The sequence below is a fragment of the Nerophis lumbriciformis genome, linkage group LG07 (genome assembly GCF_033978685.3).
Source record: "Nerophis lumbriciformis linkage group LG07, RoL_Nlum_v2.1, whole genome shotgun sequence".
Classification (NCBI taxonomy): domain Eukaryota; kingdom Metazoa; phylum Chordata; class Actinopteri; order Syngnathiformes; family Syngnathidae; genus Nerophis; species Nerophis lumbriciformis.
The window spans coordinates 1,923,545-1,940,266 of NC_084554.2; the positions used below are offsets into that span (position 1 = coordinate 1,923,545).

Genomic DNA, 16,722 nt, shown 5'->3' on the forward strand with positions numbered 1-16,722 from the left:
CCGGCGAGGCGTCCCTTCTCCGCTCCATAAAAGTGTCCATCTCTTTTCTTTTTTCTTCTTCTGTTGTGGCATATGCTGCAGGTGCCTGCTCGTTTTTCGTATGTGGGTAACAACATTTAACTATGTATATATATTTACCAATTGGTTTAACTGCCACCCGCAAAAAAAAAACAAAAAAAAAAATCTAATTAATCCGCCCGACCCGACCCCCGCGCGGATAAAATCTTTTTTTTTTTTATTTCATCCGCCCGATCCGCGGATAATCCGCGGACTCCGCGGTTGTGCCCGCAAACCGCGCATCTCTAGTACAAATATAAAAATATGTATAATATCAAATATGTTTAATATCAAATATGTATAAATATTTAAAAAATTAAAATATGTGTAGTATAAAATTCTTATTTTTATATCTATACATATTTTATATGTATAAATATTAAAAATTATATTATAGAAATATTTATAAATGTAAAAATATGTATAAATATATTATAAAAAAATATATATATAAATGTGAAAATATGTATAAAAAAAGGGTAATATAAAAATATGTGCAAATATAAAAATGTGCATAATATAAAAAATATGTATAGTATAAATATAAAAATGTATAAATATAAAAAAATATGAAAATATATAATTGTAAAAATATATATGAATATAAAAAATATGGATGGTATAAAATATGTATAAATTTAAAAATATGTATAATTATAAAAAATATATATTATATAGATATATATATAAATGTAAAAATATGTATAAATATACAAAATTGTGTAGTATAAAAATGTGTATAATATTGAAAATATGGATAGTATGAAAACATTTGTAAATATAAAATATTTAAATATGTGTTGTTATAAAAAAAATGTTTTAATGTTTGTTTTGACTGTTACTTCACATTATTGTTAAACGTTGTATAAGACCAAGAGAAAACTAAGTCAGTATTTAAAACACATTTTACTGTAAAAGTCTTGTTTTTTTTACACATAACTACTGTAAATGTGTGTGTGTGTGTGTGTGTACGTGTACAGGGGTGTTCAAACTTTTTCTATTGAGTGCTGCGGACTTCAAAATAAAAGCATGCATTTTCGTATTCTTCACTTTTTAAACCAATACAACAACTCAGGGGTTCTTAAATCTTTTTGGGCCCAACTTTTCCACTACAGAGGGGTCCGGGGCCCACTCAAATTATAACACTGAACTCGTAATATTTCTCTTGATCTTAATCATATTCAGTAATGATATCTAACCTCCCGACTTCTTCTGTTAGTTTGTGTATTACAAAAATTGTTTTTGTGGCCCAACAATGAAGGAACGCTGCAATAAATGACATCTTTTCAGCAGTGTCCCAGGGCTAAAACTTGGAAAATCTCACCTCTTGTGACGAGCGGACACTTGCGACACAGGACCAGGATCTTGGTGCTCATGGTCTTGCCCGCCTGCTGGATGGCCAGGCTGCCTTCCTTCAACACGCTGACGATGGACACGGTGACGTGTGCGCTGCCCCCTCTGGTCACGGCCGAGATGACGGTGCCTGTGATCACTGCAGGTAGCAAAACATTCTGCTTAATAATAATAATAATAATAATATCAAGGACATGCATAGTCGTATCAAGTTTAGTCAAAGTGATTGACAACTAGGGGCCGCTAATGTGTTGTAAGCATTAAAGCCCGCCCTCTTTTGGATCTGAACCAGTTCTTTAAAGCGTTTTTTGGCCTATAGACGTCTGACGGAAACCACGATGGCCGACTTCCTGTTTGCTAAACACTATTTCGTTCTTGAAGATTTTACGTGTAATGATGGACTATATGTGAATCTGGTTTACGTGTCATGATGGACCATATGTGAATCTGGTTTACCTCTCATGATGGACCATATGTGAATCTGGTTTACCTCTCATGATGGACCATATGTGAATCCGGTTTACGTGTCATGATGACGAGTGTAGATGCAGTAATAAGAGTGTAGATACAATAGTACGAGTGTAGATGCAGTAGTACGAGTGTAGATGCAGTAGTACGAGTGTAGATGCAGTAGTAGGAGTGTGAGTGTAGTTACAGTAGTATGAGTGTAGATACAGTAGTACGAGTGTAGATGCAGTAGTACGAGTGTGAGTGTAGATACAGTAGTACGAGTGTAGATACAGTAGTAGGAGTTTAGATACAGTAGTATGAGTGTAGATACAGTAGTACGAGTGTAGATGCAGTAGTACGAGTGTGAGTGTAGATACAGTAGTACGAGTGTTGATACAGTAGTAGGAGTGTAGCTACAGTAGTGCGAGTGTTGATACAGTAGTAGGAGTGTAGCTACAGTAGTAGGAGTGTAGATACAGTAATACGAGTGTAGCTACAGTAGTACGAGTGTAGATGCTGTAGTACGAGTGTGAGTGTAGATACAGTAGTACGAGTGTTGATACAGTAGTAGGAGTGTAGCTACAGTAGTAGGAGTGTAGATACAGTAGTAGGAGTGTAGATACAGTTGTAGGAGTGTAGATACCGTAGTACGAGTGTAGATACAGTAGTAGGAGTGTTGATGCAGTAGTAGGAGTCTAGATGCAGTAGTAGGAGTGTAGATGCAGTAGTTGGAGTGTAGATACAGTAGTACGAGTGTAGACACAGTAGTACGAGTGTAGACACAGTAGTACGAGTGTAGATACAGTAGTACGAGTGTAGACACAGTAGTACGAGTGTAGACACAGTAGTACGAGTGTGAGTGTAGATACAGTAGTAGGAGTGTAGATACAGTAGTACGAGTGTAGATGCAGTAGTACGAGTGTGAGTGTAGATACAGTAGTACGAGTGTAGATGCAGTAGTAGGAGTGTAGATGCAATAGTGCGAGTGTAGCTACAGTAGTACGAGTGTAGATACAGTAGTAGGAGTGTAGATGCAGTAGTAGGAGTGTAGATACAGTAGTAGGAGTGTAGATACAGTAGTTAGAGTGTAGATACAGTAGTACGAGTGTAGACACAGTAGTACGAGTGTAGATACAGTAGTACGAGTGTAGACACAGTAGTACGAGTGTAGACACAGTAGTACGAGTGTGAGTGTAGATACAGTAGTAGGAGTGTAGATACAGTAGTACGAGTGTAGATGCAGTAGTACGAGTGTGAGTGTAGATACAGTAGTACGAGTGTAGATGCAGTAGTAGGAGTGTGGATGCAATAGTGCGAGTGTAGCTACAGTAGTACGAGTGTAGATACAGTAGTAGGAGTGTAGATGCAGTAGTAGGAGTGTAGATACAGTAGTAGGAGTAGATACAGTAGTCGGAGTGTAGATGCAGTAGTACGAGTGTCGATTCAGTAGTACGTGTGTAGATGCAGTAGTACGAGTGAGTGTAGATACAGTAGTACGAGTGTAGATACAGTAGTAGGAGTGTAGATACAGTAGTCGGAGTGTAGATACAGTAGTCGGAGTGTAGATACAGTAGTCGGAGTGTAGATACAGTAGTACGTGTGTAGATGCAGTAGTACGAGTGTGAGTGTAGATACAGTAGTCGGAGTGTAGATGCAGTAGTAGGAGTGTAGATACAGTAGTACGAGTGTAGATACAGTAGTACGAGTGTAGATACAGTAGTCGGAGTGTAGATACAGTAGTAGGAGTGTAGATACAGTAGTACGTGTGTAGATGCAGTAGTGTGAGTGTAGATACAGTAGTCGGAGTGTAGATGCAGTAGTCGGAGTGTAGATACAGTAGTCGGAGTGTAGATACAGTAGTACGAGTGTAGATACAGTCGTACGTGTGTAGATGCAGTAGTACGAGTGTGAGTGTAGATACAGTAGTCGGAGTGTAGATGCAGTAGTAGGAGTGTAGATACAGTAGTACGTGTGTAGGTGCTGTAGTACGAGTGTGAATGTAGATACAGTAGTAGGAGTTTAGATACAGTAGTTGGAGTGTAGATACAGTAGTAGGAGTTTAGATACAGTAGTTGGAGTGTAGATACAGTAGTAGGAGTTTAGATACAGTAGTAGGAGTGTAGATACAGTAGTACGAGTGTAGATACAGTAGTAGGAGTGTAGATACAGTAGTAGGAGTTTAGATACAGTAGTCGGAGTGTAGATACAGTAGTAGGAGTGTAGATGCAGTAGTTGGAGTGTAGACAGTAGTAGGAGTGTAGATGCAGTAGTCGGAGTGTAGATGCAGTAGTGTGAGTGTAGATACAGTAGTGTGAGTGTAGATGCAGTAGTGTGAGTGTAGCTACAGTAGTGGGAGTGTAGCTACAGTAGTACACAGAGGAAATGTGACTGAGCATTCTTCCAGGACGTGACATGTCGACTCTTTCATTCCCGCCAGGAATGAAGACGCTCATAGATCTTCACACTTTGCTGCAGGGGACATCAAACGTTTGTGTCCACTGGAGGAAGAAGTGTCTGCTCCAAGTGGAGATGACAACTTCTCAACATCTTTGCAAAAGCCCATGTGGTCATGTGGTCACCAGGGCAGGAAGTAAACATCATGTGGTCACCACGGCAGGAAGTAAACATCAGCGTGTGAATCACTTTCATTTAGCAGCCACACAGCGCAGTTAGTGTACTGTAATGTGTGCTTAGTGTACTTGCACCCTCCTCTCCAACAGCACCTCTTTCATGCCTTCAATCATCTGTACACACATTCCATAGGAGGTTGTCTCCCATCAAAACAATTCTTTAAAACACATCATTTCACTCATTTTTTATGTCTTATAACCATTTTTACTGAGCAAATATCATTCAGCCACTTTTCATGTAGTTCTTACATCAAAATAAAATATTCATATATATATATATATATATATATATATATATATATATATATATATATGTGTGTGTATATTAGAGATGCGCGGTTTGCGGGCACAACCGCGGAGTCCGCCACCCCTGTTGCCAGGGGCGCGTAACAGGGGTCACTCCGCGCGCAGTGCGCTCACGAAAGGGGTGGGGCTCACCCTGGTTGATATAGAGAGCAGGACGGTGGCCATGGAAGTCGGAACCCGCTAAGGAGTGTGAAACAACCCACCTGCCGAATCAACTAGCCCTGAAAATGGATGGCGCTGGAGCATCGGGCCCATATACCCGGCCGTCGCCGGCAGCGAGACGCGCTTGGAGGTGCGCTCAGCGCGGCTCCCATATGATTGCGCACTGGTGTGCGTCTGGGTCGTGACAGCGTGGCACGCGAATGTCCGTGCTGCATTGGATCGGTCTCCTTTCTTTAACAGGCAAAAGCTTTATAACCTCACTAATGCCTTGCATCGTCTATATTAGATATATAATAGCGGGCGGGTGCGGTTCTGATCAAATATTAGATCGGGTGGATGGCGGATGGTTGACGACTTTCTGATGCGGTTGCGGATGAAATAATTGCCTATCCGCGCATCTCTAATATATATATACTTGTCCAGGGTGTACCCCGCCTTCCGCCCGATTGTAGCTGAGATAGGCTCCAGCGCCCCCCGTGACCCCAAAAGGGAATAAGCGGTAGAAAATGGATGGATGGATGGATATATACACACTCACTTTAAATGCCTTTGACTTTCGGCCCTCGACCACATTTTTTTAACGTATATCGTTGAATTATATATAAAAAAAATTTAGATTTTATCCGCGGGTCGGGTCGGGCGATTGAAATAAAAAAAAATTAGATTTTAAATAGATTCAGGCGGGTGGCAGTTAAACCAATTGGTAAATATATATACATAGTTAAATGTTGTTACCCACATACGAAAAACGAGCAGGCACCTGCTGCATATGCCACAACAGAAGAAGAAAAGAGATGGACACTTTTACGGAGCGGAGAAGGGACGCCTCGCCGGGGTCCGGGACCGAGGCCCCTTCCCCCGAGAGGGCCCCACCGGGAGCCGTAGCTGAGGCGATCCGCGAGAAGGGCCCGACGTACGTCCAGGGTCACCACCGCGCCCACCGCACCGACACCCCGCCTCGTCCGCCTTCGCCGCGGCCGGCGTCACGCGCAGCAGGTAAGCAGCTTACCTGCCCGCCACCCCCGTGGCCGGGGGCTCGTAACAGGGGTCACTCCGCGCGCTCCGCCCGCGCAGCTTACCTGCCCGCCACCCCTGTTGCCGGGGGCGCGTAACAGGGGTCACTCCGCGCGCAGTGCGCTCACGAAAGGGGTGGGGCTCACCCTGGTTGATATAGAGAGCAGGACGGTGGCCATGGAAGTCGGAACCCGCTAAGGAGTGTGAAACAACCCACCTGCCGAATCAACTAGCCCTGAAAATGGATGGCGCTGGAGCGTCGGGCCCATACCCGGCCGTCGCCGGCAGCGAGACGCGCTTGGAGGTGCGCTCAGCGCGGCTCCCATATGATTGCGCACTGGTGTGCGTCTGGGTCGCGAATGTCTGTGCTGCATTGGATCAGTCTCCTTTCTTTAACAGGCAAAAGCTTTATAACCTCACCATACCTGCCAACTTTTGAAATCAGAAAAACCTAGTAGCCAGGGTCCAAGGGCCGCAGGCCCCGGTAGGTCCAGGACAAAGTCCTGGTGGAGGGTTCAGGGTTTCGCCCCCCGACGCAAAATGATTATTAGCATTCAGACAGGTTAAAATGTTGCTAAAACCATCACTTTTCTATCAGTCACAGTGACTTTTCAAAACAAAAATATTACAGCAAAAATCATTTGATTGGCATGTTTATTCTGTAAGCTAACTTCAATAGTTTGAAATTATTTTGACAGTTAATGCCAGTTATCCTGTCAACCTTTCACAAGACTTCAATTTGTTCATTGAAAGTATAAACAGTATAAACACTTTTTACAGTAAACAAATGGTAAAACAGTACTAAACAATTCCATTAAAAAAAAAATTGGTGTCATTATTAACTTTCTGTCCAAGCTTGTATAATCTACTGCCTTGTTCAATTGTAAAAAATATTCTGTGCCTAAAATTCACATTTCTATCACAATTATCATACTGTAAACATGGTAAGCTAACTTCATTAAAATTAATAGTCCTGTCAATAGCATGGAATTACAATTCAAATGTAGTTTTTTTGTAAGCCTTTCAAAAGAATTCCAAATATGAAAAATGAATGAAAATTAATTGAAGCCATCAGACACTTGAAAAGTGGCACATCACATCTCTAATGTAATCATTTGAACTTTTCAACAGAAATAGCACTGCAAAAATATTAAGGACATACTTCTGTATTTTGGTAGTTATGCTGTCAACATTTAACAGGATTTCTTCAACTTGGACTTGAAAGCATAAATAGTATAAACACTTTTAACAGTATGTCGTGCTGTGAAATACAGCCGACAGGATTGCGCACCAAACACGAAGCAAGGCCAAAGCGCATGCATGGTGCAGGAGAACAAAGGACTTCTTTCATTTAAGGTTTGTGATAAACCATCAAACTCATTCGTTAAAAGGACTCTATAGTAATATAAAGCGAGTTTTTCTGGACATTATCATGCAAGAAAAGTTTATTTTTGGGACCGCGATCACCGCGTAATGATTTTTAAAGGTTGCATTACATTATTAACTGTCCCATGTGATCAGCCAGTGCGATTGGAAGTCCATGCTCAATTATTGCCTCCGTAAATAAAACTTCGGCATTTACCACATCCAAAGAATCTGCTTGGGCGACGAAAAACGTCGAAAGTTTTCCACTTGTATCGCTAGCAACGGCATTAGACTTGTGTTTTTTTTTGTCCCAACGTGGTCTTTTACATCGCTAATTCCTCCGTGTCCGATCGAAAAATCTTGTCTGCACAAGGTGCAATTCGCCTAGTTTTCACCCTTTTTTTTTTTTTTTTAATTAATGAAAAACCGTATTTTTTTATCACTGCAACCGTAACCCGGAATAGGTTGATGAAAACCGTACGAATTACGGGAAAACCGGAGTAGTTGGCAGGTATGCCTCACTAATGCCTTGCATCGTCTATATTAGATATATAACAACGGGCGGATGGCGGGCGGGTGCAGTTCTGATCAAACGTTACATCGGGTGGATGGCGGATGGTTGACGACTTTCTGATGCGGTTGCGGATGAAATAATTGCCTATCCGCGCATCTCTAGTGTGTATACATGTGTATGCATCTACAAACCCCAAAAGCAGTGAAGTTGTCAGGTTGTGTAAATGGTCAATAAAAAGAGAATACAACAAATCCTTTTCAACTTATATTCAATTGAATAGACTGCAAAGACAAGATATTTCATGTTCACACTCAGAAACTTTGTTATTTTTTGCAAATATTAGCTCATTTGGAATTTGATCCCTGCAACATGTTTCAAAAAAAGCTGCCAAAAGTGGCAAAAAAGAGTGAGAAAGTTGAGGAATGCTCATCAAAGACTTATTTGGAACATCCCACAGGTGAGCAGGCTAATTGGGAACAGGTGGGTGCCATGATTGAGTATAAAAGTAGATTCCAAGAAATGCTCAGTCATTCACAAACAAGGACGGGGGCGAGGGTCACCACTTTGTCAACAAATGCCTGAGCAAATTGTTTAAGAACAACATTTCTCAAGCAAGGAATTTTAGGGATTTCACCATCTGCGCTCCGTAATATCATCAAAAGGTTCGGAGAATCTGGAGAAATCACTGCACGTAAGCAGGCCCGGCCCTAACCAATCTGGCGCCCTAGGCAAGATTTTAGGTGGCGCCCTTCCACATCGGCAGTGAAGTGTATATACTCACAAGAACCCGAATAGCTTTGTCTTTGACCTTTTTTTTTTTTTTACTTACAACTATACCTAATATATAAAGGGGTGGAAAAGTGACTATTACCTGCAGGGCAAACATTAGCTAACCAGATGGCAATAACAATGTAAACAAAAAACACCTGCTTAAAAGATCTAATACAAATGTCCCTGAGGAATGTAAGGTGGGAGTACTGTAATTACCTAACGTTACATTATTATTTCCCATAACAATTTAGCCCCCTCCACAATATTAACCCGACGTTAAAACAGAACTAGCTATTTATTGATTAGCAATTGCCGAATCATGTAACATTAGCTTAATGCTAAAAAGCCAGGTTACTATCACATTCTGTAACAGACAAATAATTTCATGTAAGCTAACGTTACCTACCTGCTACCTCTGTCCTTTTCTCGTTTCTCCTCCTCTTCTTTTCTCTTTTTTCTTCCCTGGGCACCTGACAGTTTTGGCCGTTTTGACATCTTGTGTTGATTTTTTTGATGTGGTGACGTCCAAAAAGAGTCATGATACGGGAAGGGAGGGGGCGCGTAATGTTGTAACAAATAATATTTCTATTAAATAGGCTTTACTTTGCATTTTAATTAACGTGGGATTATTTTTTGTATTTAGAAATAATAGTACCAACTTTTTTTTCTCTTTTTTTTTTCTCCAACATTTGTGGCACTGGCGTGGCGCCCCCTTATGGACGGCGCCCTTAGCATTTTGCCTATACGGCCTATGCCACGGGCCGGCCCTGCACGTAAGCCATGATATTACGCACCTTGGATCCCCCCCAGGCGGTACTGCATCAAAAAGCCACATCGGCGTGTAAAGGATATCACCACATGGGCTCAGGAACACTTCAGAAAACCACTGTCAGTAACTACAGTTGGTCGCTACATCTGTAAGTGCAAGTTAAAACTCTTACTATGCAAAACCACAGCCATTTATCAACAACACCCAGAAACGCCGCCGGCTTCTCTGGGCCCCGAGCTCATCTAAGATGGACTCATGCAAAGTGGAAAAGTGTTCTGTGGTCTGACGAGTCCACATTTCAAATTGTTTTTGGAAACTGTGGACCAAAGAGGAAAAGAACCATCCGGACTGTTCTAGGTGCAAAGTGTAAAGTGGTATGGGGGTGTATTAGTGCCCAAGACATGGGTAACTTACACATCTGTGAAGGCACCATTAATGCTGAAAAGGTACATACAGGTTTTGGAGCAACATATGTTGCCACCCAAGCAGCGTTATCAGAATCAGAATCAGAAATACTTGAATAATCCCTGAGGGGAAATGAAGATGTTCAGCACAAACCCATTCAAGAGCAGACAGACATTACAGGGAGGCAGAACAGGATTGCTGATGCGCCCCTTACAAAAAAGGTGAGAAACAGGTAAACGCTGGGGGTGGGGGGTGGGAGAAAATAAAAATCAGTCTAAGCCTGGGCCCTGGAAAAGGGGGTCCAGACTGAGGCCAAGGGAAAAAAATAACACAGCATGTGTGTAAGAGGGGAACATCAAAGAACACAAAGGACATTAATGGACGCCCCTGCTTATTTCAGCAAGACAATGCCAAGCCATGTGTTACAACAGCGTGGCTTCATAGTAAAAGAGTGCGCGTACTAGACTGGCCTGCCTGTAGTCCAGACATTGAAAATGTGTGAAGGCTAAAATACAACTTAAGCTGTACATCAAGCTAGAATGGGAAATAATTCCACTTCAAAAATGTGTCTCCTCAGTTCCCAAACCTTTACTGAGTGTTGTTAAAAAGGAAAGGCCATGTAACACACTGGTAAAAATGCTTTTTTTTTTGCAATGTGTTGCTGCCATTAAAGTCTAAGTTCATGATTATTTGCAAAAAAAAAATGAAGTTTCTCAGTGTGAACATGATATCAATAGAATATAAGTTGAAAAGGATTTGTTGTATTCTCTTTTTATTTACCATTTACACAACCTGACAACTTCACTGCTTTTGGATGTATATGTATGTATATACAGTATGTACTGTATATATATGTGTATATATATATATATATATATGTATGTGTGGGGTAAAAAATCACAAGACTATTTCATCTCTACAGGCCTGTTTCATGAGGGGGGGCGCCCTCAATCATCAGGAGATTTTAATGGGAGCATTCGCATACCATGGTTTATATAGGGCACAGAGTGGGTGGGTACAGGCTGGCCTAGGGGCGTGGTGATTGGCTCATGTGTTACCTAGGAGGTGTTTCCGTCTGTGGCGGCATGCTGTTACAATTTCGCTGCGCTTGTTGAGGGATGACAGGTCTGGACGGTAAATAATAAACAGTTTCTCTTTCAAGCATAGGTTGCATCTTTTATTACCACTATTGTAAGGTGTGCTGGATGCAAGAATTTGCCATGTTATTGAATATTCAACATTATTGTCTTTGAGGTCCCAAATGTGTTTGCTGAGTTCTGTGGTATTTCGCAGGTTTTTGTTCCTGAAAGAAGCCTTGTGATTGTTCCATCTGGTTTTAAACTCTCCCTCGGTTAATCCTACATATGTGTCGGATGTGTTAATGTCCTTGCGTGTTACCTTAGATTGGTAGACAACTGATGTTTGTAAGCACCCCCCGTTGAGAGGGCAATCAGGTTTCTTTCGGCAGTTACAGCCTTTGTTGGTTTTGGAGTCGCTCTGTCTGGGGGCCGACGGCTCATTTGCAATTGTTTTGTTGTGGTTTGAGATGATTTGTCGTATATTGTTCATGCAGCTGTAGCTCAATTTAATGTTGTTCTTGTTGAATACTTTTCTTAGGTTGTTGTCTTTGGGAAAGTGTTTGTCAATCAGATTGAGGAATTTGTGTCCAATGTTAGTTGAGACGTTTTTGCTGTATGGGGGGTTGTACCAGATGATGTCGTTTCGTTTTCTGTTCTTTTTTGGCTGGTTTTCTGGCGTGGGTTCATAGGTGAGGGTGAAATTGTATCCGCTTTCATCAAGGGCTTTTTGGTACGGGGGGGTTGCTTGGTCAAATTCAGCTTTGCTAGATGACAGCATCGATAGCCTTTTATTGATTCCGGTAGGTATTCTTTTCGTGGTGGTGGGTGGGTGGTTGCTGTCATGGTGCACGTATTGGAGTGTTGTGTTGGATTTCGTGAATGGTTGGTAGCTGTTATTTCTCAGGTTGAAAGTGACGTCAAGGAAGTTGACGGTTTGCTTGTTGGCTTCAATCGTGATCCGTAGGCCGTTCTCTTTGAAAATTTGGCATATGCGCTTCTTGGTATTCTCGCTGCTCCTTGGCGAGGCGCGACACACTGCCAGTCCGTCATCACGGTAAATACCAAGGTTCAGATTGAGGCTAGCGAGCTGGGAGAGGAGGAAACTCCCAACGAGTTCACACGTTTCTGCTCCGTCAAAACTTCCCATAGTGACGTCAAATGTTGCATTGTTCTTTTTTTGCCATGGTGTACTGTAAAACGAAACGACATCATCTGGTACAACCCCCCATACAGCAAAAACGTCAACGTTGACCAAGCAACCCCCCCGTACCAAAAAGCCCTTGATGAAAGCGGATACAATTTCACCCTCACCTATGAACCCACGCCAGGAAACCAGCCAAAAAAGAACAGAAAACGAAACGACATCATCTGGTACAACCCCCCATACAGCAAAAACGTCTCAACGAACATTGGACACAAATTCCTCAATCTGATTGACAAACACTTTCCCAAAGACAACACCCTAAGAAAAGTATTCAACAAGAACAACATTAAATTGAGCTACAGCTGCATGAACAATATACGACAAATCATCTCAAACCACAACAAAACAATTGCAAATGAGCCGTCGGCCCCCAGACAGAGCGACTCCAAAACCAACAAAGGCTGTAACTGTCGAAAGAAACCTGATTGCCCTCTCAACGGGGGGTGCTTACAAACATCAGTTGTCTACCAATCTAAGGTAACACGCAAGGACATTAACACATCCGACACATATGTAGGATTAACCGAGGGAGAGTTTAAAACCAGATGGAACAATCACAAGGCTTCTTTCAGGAACCAAAACCTGCGAAATACCACAGAACTCAGCAAACACATTTGGGACCTCAAAGACAATAATGTTGAATATTCAATAACATGGCAAATTCTTGCATCCAGCACACCTTACAATAGTGGTAATAAAAGATGCAACCTATGCTTGAAAGAGAAACTGTTTATTATTTACCGTCCAGACCTGTCATCCCTCAACAAGCGCAGCGAAATTGTAACAGCATGCCGCCACAGACGGAAACACCTCCTAGGTAACACATGAGCCAATCACCACGCCCCTACGCCAGCCTGTACCCACCCACTCTGTGCCCTATATAAACCATGGTATGCGAATGCTCCCATTAAAATCTCCTGATGATTGAGGGAACCCCCCCTCATGAAACAGGCCTGTAGAGATGAAGTAGTCTTGTGATTTTTTTTCCCACACATACATATATTGCGCTCTACTACGGTATCGAGCACTATTTTTTGGATAACCTTATTAAGACATATATATATATATATATATATATATATATATATTAGAGATGCGCGGTTTGCGGGCACAACCGCGGAGTCCGCGGATTATCCGCGGATCGGGCGGATGAAATTAAAAAAAATTTGATTTTATCCGCGGGTCGGGTCGGGCGGTTGAAATAAAAAAAAATTAGATTTTAAATAGATTCAGGCGGGTGGCAGTTAAACCAATTGGTAAATATATATACATAGTTAAATGTTGTTACCCACATACGAAAAACGAGCAGGCACCTGCAGCATATGCCACAACAGAAGAAGAAAAAAAAAAGAGATGGACACTTTTACGGAGCCTCGCCGGGGTCCGGGACCGAGGCCCCTTCCCCCGAGAGGGCCCCACCGGGAGCCGTAGCTGAGGCGATCCGCGAGAAGGGCCCGACGCACGTCCAGGGTCACCACCGCGCCCACCGCACCGACACCCCGCCTCGTCCGCCTTCGCCGCGGCCGGCGTCACGCGCAGCAGGTAAGCAGCTTACCTGCCCGGGGGCTTGTAACAGGGGTCACTCCGCGCGCAGTGCGCTCACGAAAGGGGTGGGGCTCACCCTAGTTGATATAGACAGCAGGACGGTGGCCATGGAAGTCGGAACCCGCTAAGGAGTGTGTAACAACCCACCTGCCGAATCAACTAGCCCTGAAAATGGATGGCGCTGGAGCGTCGGGCCCATACTCGGCCGTCGCCGGCAGCGAGACGCGTTTGGAGGTGCGCTCAGCGCGGCTCCCATATGATTGCGCACTGGTGTGCGTCTGGGTCGTGACAGCGTGGCACGCGAATGTCTGTGCTGCATTGGATCAGTCTCCTTTCTTTAACAGGCAAAAGCTTTATAACCTCACCATACCTGCCAACTTTTGAAATCAGAAAAACCTAGTAGCCAGGGTCCAAGGGCCGCAGGTAGGTCCAGGACAAAGTCCTGGTGGAGGGTTCAGGGCTTCGCCCCCCGACGCAAAATGATTATTAGCATTCAAACAGGTTAAAATGTTGCTAAAACCATCACTTTTCTATCAGTCACAGTGACTTTTCAAAACGAAAATATTACAGCAAAAATCATATGGGTTGATTGACATGTTTATTCTGTAAGCTAACTTCAATAGTTTGAAATTATTTTGACAGTTAATGCCAGTTATCCTGTCAACCTTTCACAAGACTTCAATTTGTTCATTGAAAGTATAAACACTTTTTACAGTAAACAAATGTTAAAACAGTACTAAACAATTCCATTAAAAAAAAAATTGGTGTCATTATTAACTTTCTGTCCAAGCTTGTATAATCTACTGCCTTGTTCAATTGTAAAAAATATTCTGTGCCTAAAATTCACATTTCTATCACAATTATCATACTGTAAACATGGTAAGCTAACTTCATTAAAATTAATAGTCCTGTCAATAGCATGGAATTACAATTCAAATGTAGTTTTTTTTGTAAGCCTTTCAAAAGAATTCAAAATATGAAAAATTCATGAAAATTAATTGAAGCCATCAGACACTTGAAAAGTGGCACATCACATCTCTAATGTAATCATTTGAACTTTTCAACAGAAATAGCACTGCAAAAATATTAAGGACATACTTCTGTATTTTGGTAGTTATGCTGTCAACATTTAACAAGATTTCTTGAACTTGGACTTGTTTTAAATGTTTTATGCCACTTCAAGTTGTCAAAGACGTGCTGTGAAATACAGCCGACAGGATTGCGCACCAAACACGAAGCAAGGCCAAAGCGCATGCATGGTGCAGGAGAACAAAGGACTTCTTTCATTTAAGGTTTGTGATAAACCATCAAACTCATTCGTTAAAAGGACTCTATAGTAATATAAAGCGAGTTTTTCTGGACATTATCATGCAAGAAAAGTTAATTTTTGGGACCGCGATCACCGCGTAATGATTTTTAAAGGTTGCATTACAAACATTTAACTGTCCCATGTGATCAGCCAGTGCGATTGGAAGTCCATGCTCAATTATTGCCTCCGTAAATAAAACTTCGGCATTTATCACATCCAAAGAATCTGTTTGGGCGACGAAAAACGTTGAAAGTTTTCCACTTGTATCGCTAGCAACGGCATTAGACTTGTGTTTTTTTTGTCCCAACGTGGTCTTTTACATCGCTAATTCCTCCGTGTCCGATCGAAAAATCTTGTCTGCACAAGGTGCAATTCGCGTAGTTTTCACCCTTTTTTTTTTTTTTAATTAATGAAAAACCGTATTTTTTATCACTGCAACCGTAACCCGGAATAGGTTGATGAAAACCGTACGAATTACGGGAAAACCGGAGTAGTTGGCAGGTATGCCTCACTAATGCCTTGCATCGTCTATATTAGATATATAACAACGGGCGGGTGCGGGCGGATGGCGGGCGGGTGCAGGTCTGATCAAATGTTACATCGGGTGGATGGCGGATGGTTGACGACTTTCTGATGCGGTTGCGGATGAAATAATTGCCTATCCGCGCATCTCTAATATATATATATACTTGTCCAGGGTGTACCCCGCCTTCCGCCCGATTGTAGCTGAGATAGGCTCCAGCGCCCCCCGCGACCCCAAAAGGGAATAAGCGGTAGAAAATGGATGGATGGATGGATATATACAAACTCACTTTAAATGCCTTTGACTTTCCGCCCTCGACCACATTTTTTTAACGTATATCGTCGAGTTATATATAAAATAATGAAAATAACAGACAACAAGAGATGTACTTACCAAAGTTGCTTAAGCAAAAGTTGCTTTCGAGGGTTCCTCGTCTTTTGCATTTCTGCCGACACAAAGCCACGGAGTACTTGAGAGCTGCACACACACACACACACACACACACATAATTAGGTTTAATGGCAGTGCTTTGACATGCGAGTCAGACGAGAAGAAGCAGGCTGCTAGCTACGTGTGATCCTGCTGGTGGCGGGCGGCGTGGTGGCGGGAGGTGGCGTGGTCGCCACGGAGAACTTCTTGGGGCGGAACTTGTAGTGGCCGACGAAGCCGTCCGCCGTCAGGCTGAGGTCCGACAGGAACTGGACCACCAGCCGGTTGCCCTCGGACAGGACGGGCCTAGAAAGCGGGCGGCGGTCAAACATGAGGGACGTCCGACACGAAACCACATCAGCACCTACGGCGGGGGGCTGTCTCCGCAGTATTTGCCGATCTTCTTGGCGTCGTTGATTTCGCCGCCGTTGAAGATGGAGACGTGGTCGTAGCGGCAATAGTTGTCTCGCTCCACGTCGAACTTCTCAAAGGTCACTTCGATGATCTGAAAGTCGAAAACAACTGCTGCTCGTTTGTCGGCTCGTCGTGACCTTGTTGAAAAGTCAGAAGATTTTACAGTAAAAATGGGCAGCATTTTACAGTAAAATTCTGGCGACTTAACTGCTAGTTTTTTACTGTAAAATCTGATTTTTTTTATAGTGTATGTTTAAAAAATTCAGTACATTTTACTGGCAGAATTTTACTGTAAAAATAACAATGGCAGGACATCTCAATTTACAGTAATTCGCTGTAAAAAAAACTACTAAATTCTGGCGACTTAGCTAACAGTTTTTAACTATAAAATATACAGATTTTTTTTTTTTTTAGAATGTATGT

General features: G+C 42.4%; 1 protein-coding gene across 2 annotated transcripts in view; it reads right to left on the bottom strand.

The window, feature by feature from the left end:
* The window catches only part of pcolce2b (procollagen C-endopeptidase enhancer 2b), a 58,732-nt gene that overhangs the window by 3,787 nt on the left and 38,223 nt on the right, over positions 1–16,722 (bottom strand). For both annotated transcript variants that reach the window (XM_061965935.1, XM_061965934.1), the window contains exons 5-8: positions 16,254–16,390; positions 16,028–16,191; positions 15,850–15,933; positions 1,382–1,549 (exon numbers count right to left, since the gene is read on the bottom strand). In XM_061965935.1, coding sequence (XP_061821919.1) covers positions 1,382–1,549; positions 15,850–15,933; positions 16,028–16,191; positions 16,254–16,390 — 553 coding nt within the window. The remainder of the gene's footprint in view (positions 1–1,381; positions 1,550–15,849; positions 15,934–16,027; positions 16,192–16,253; positions 16,391–16,722) is intronic.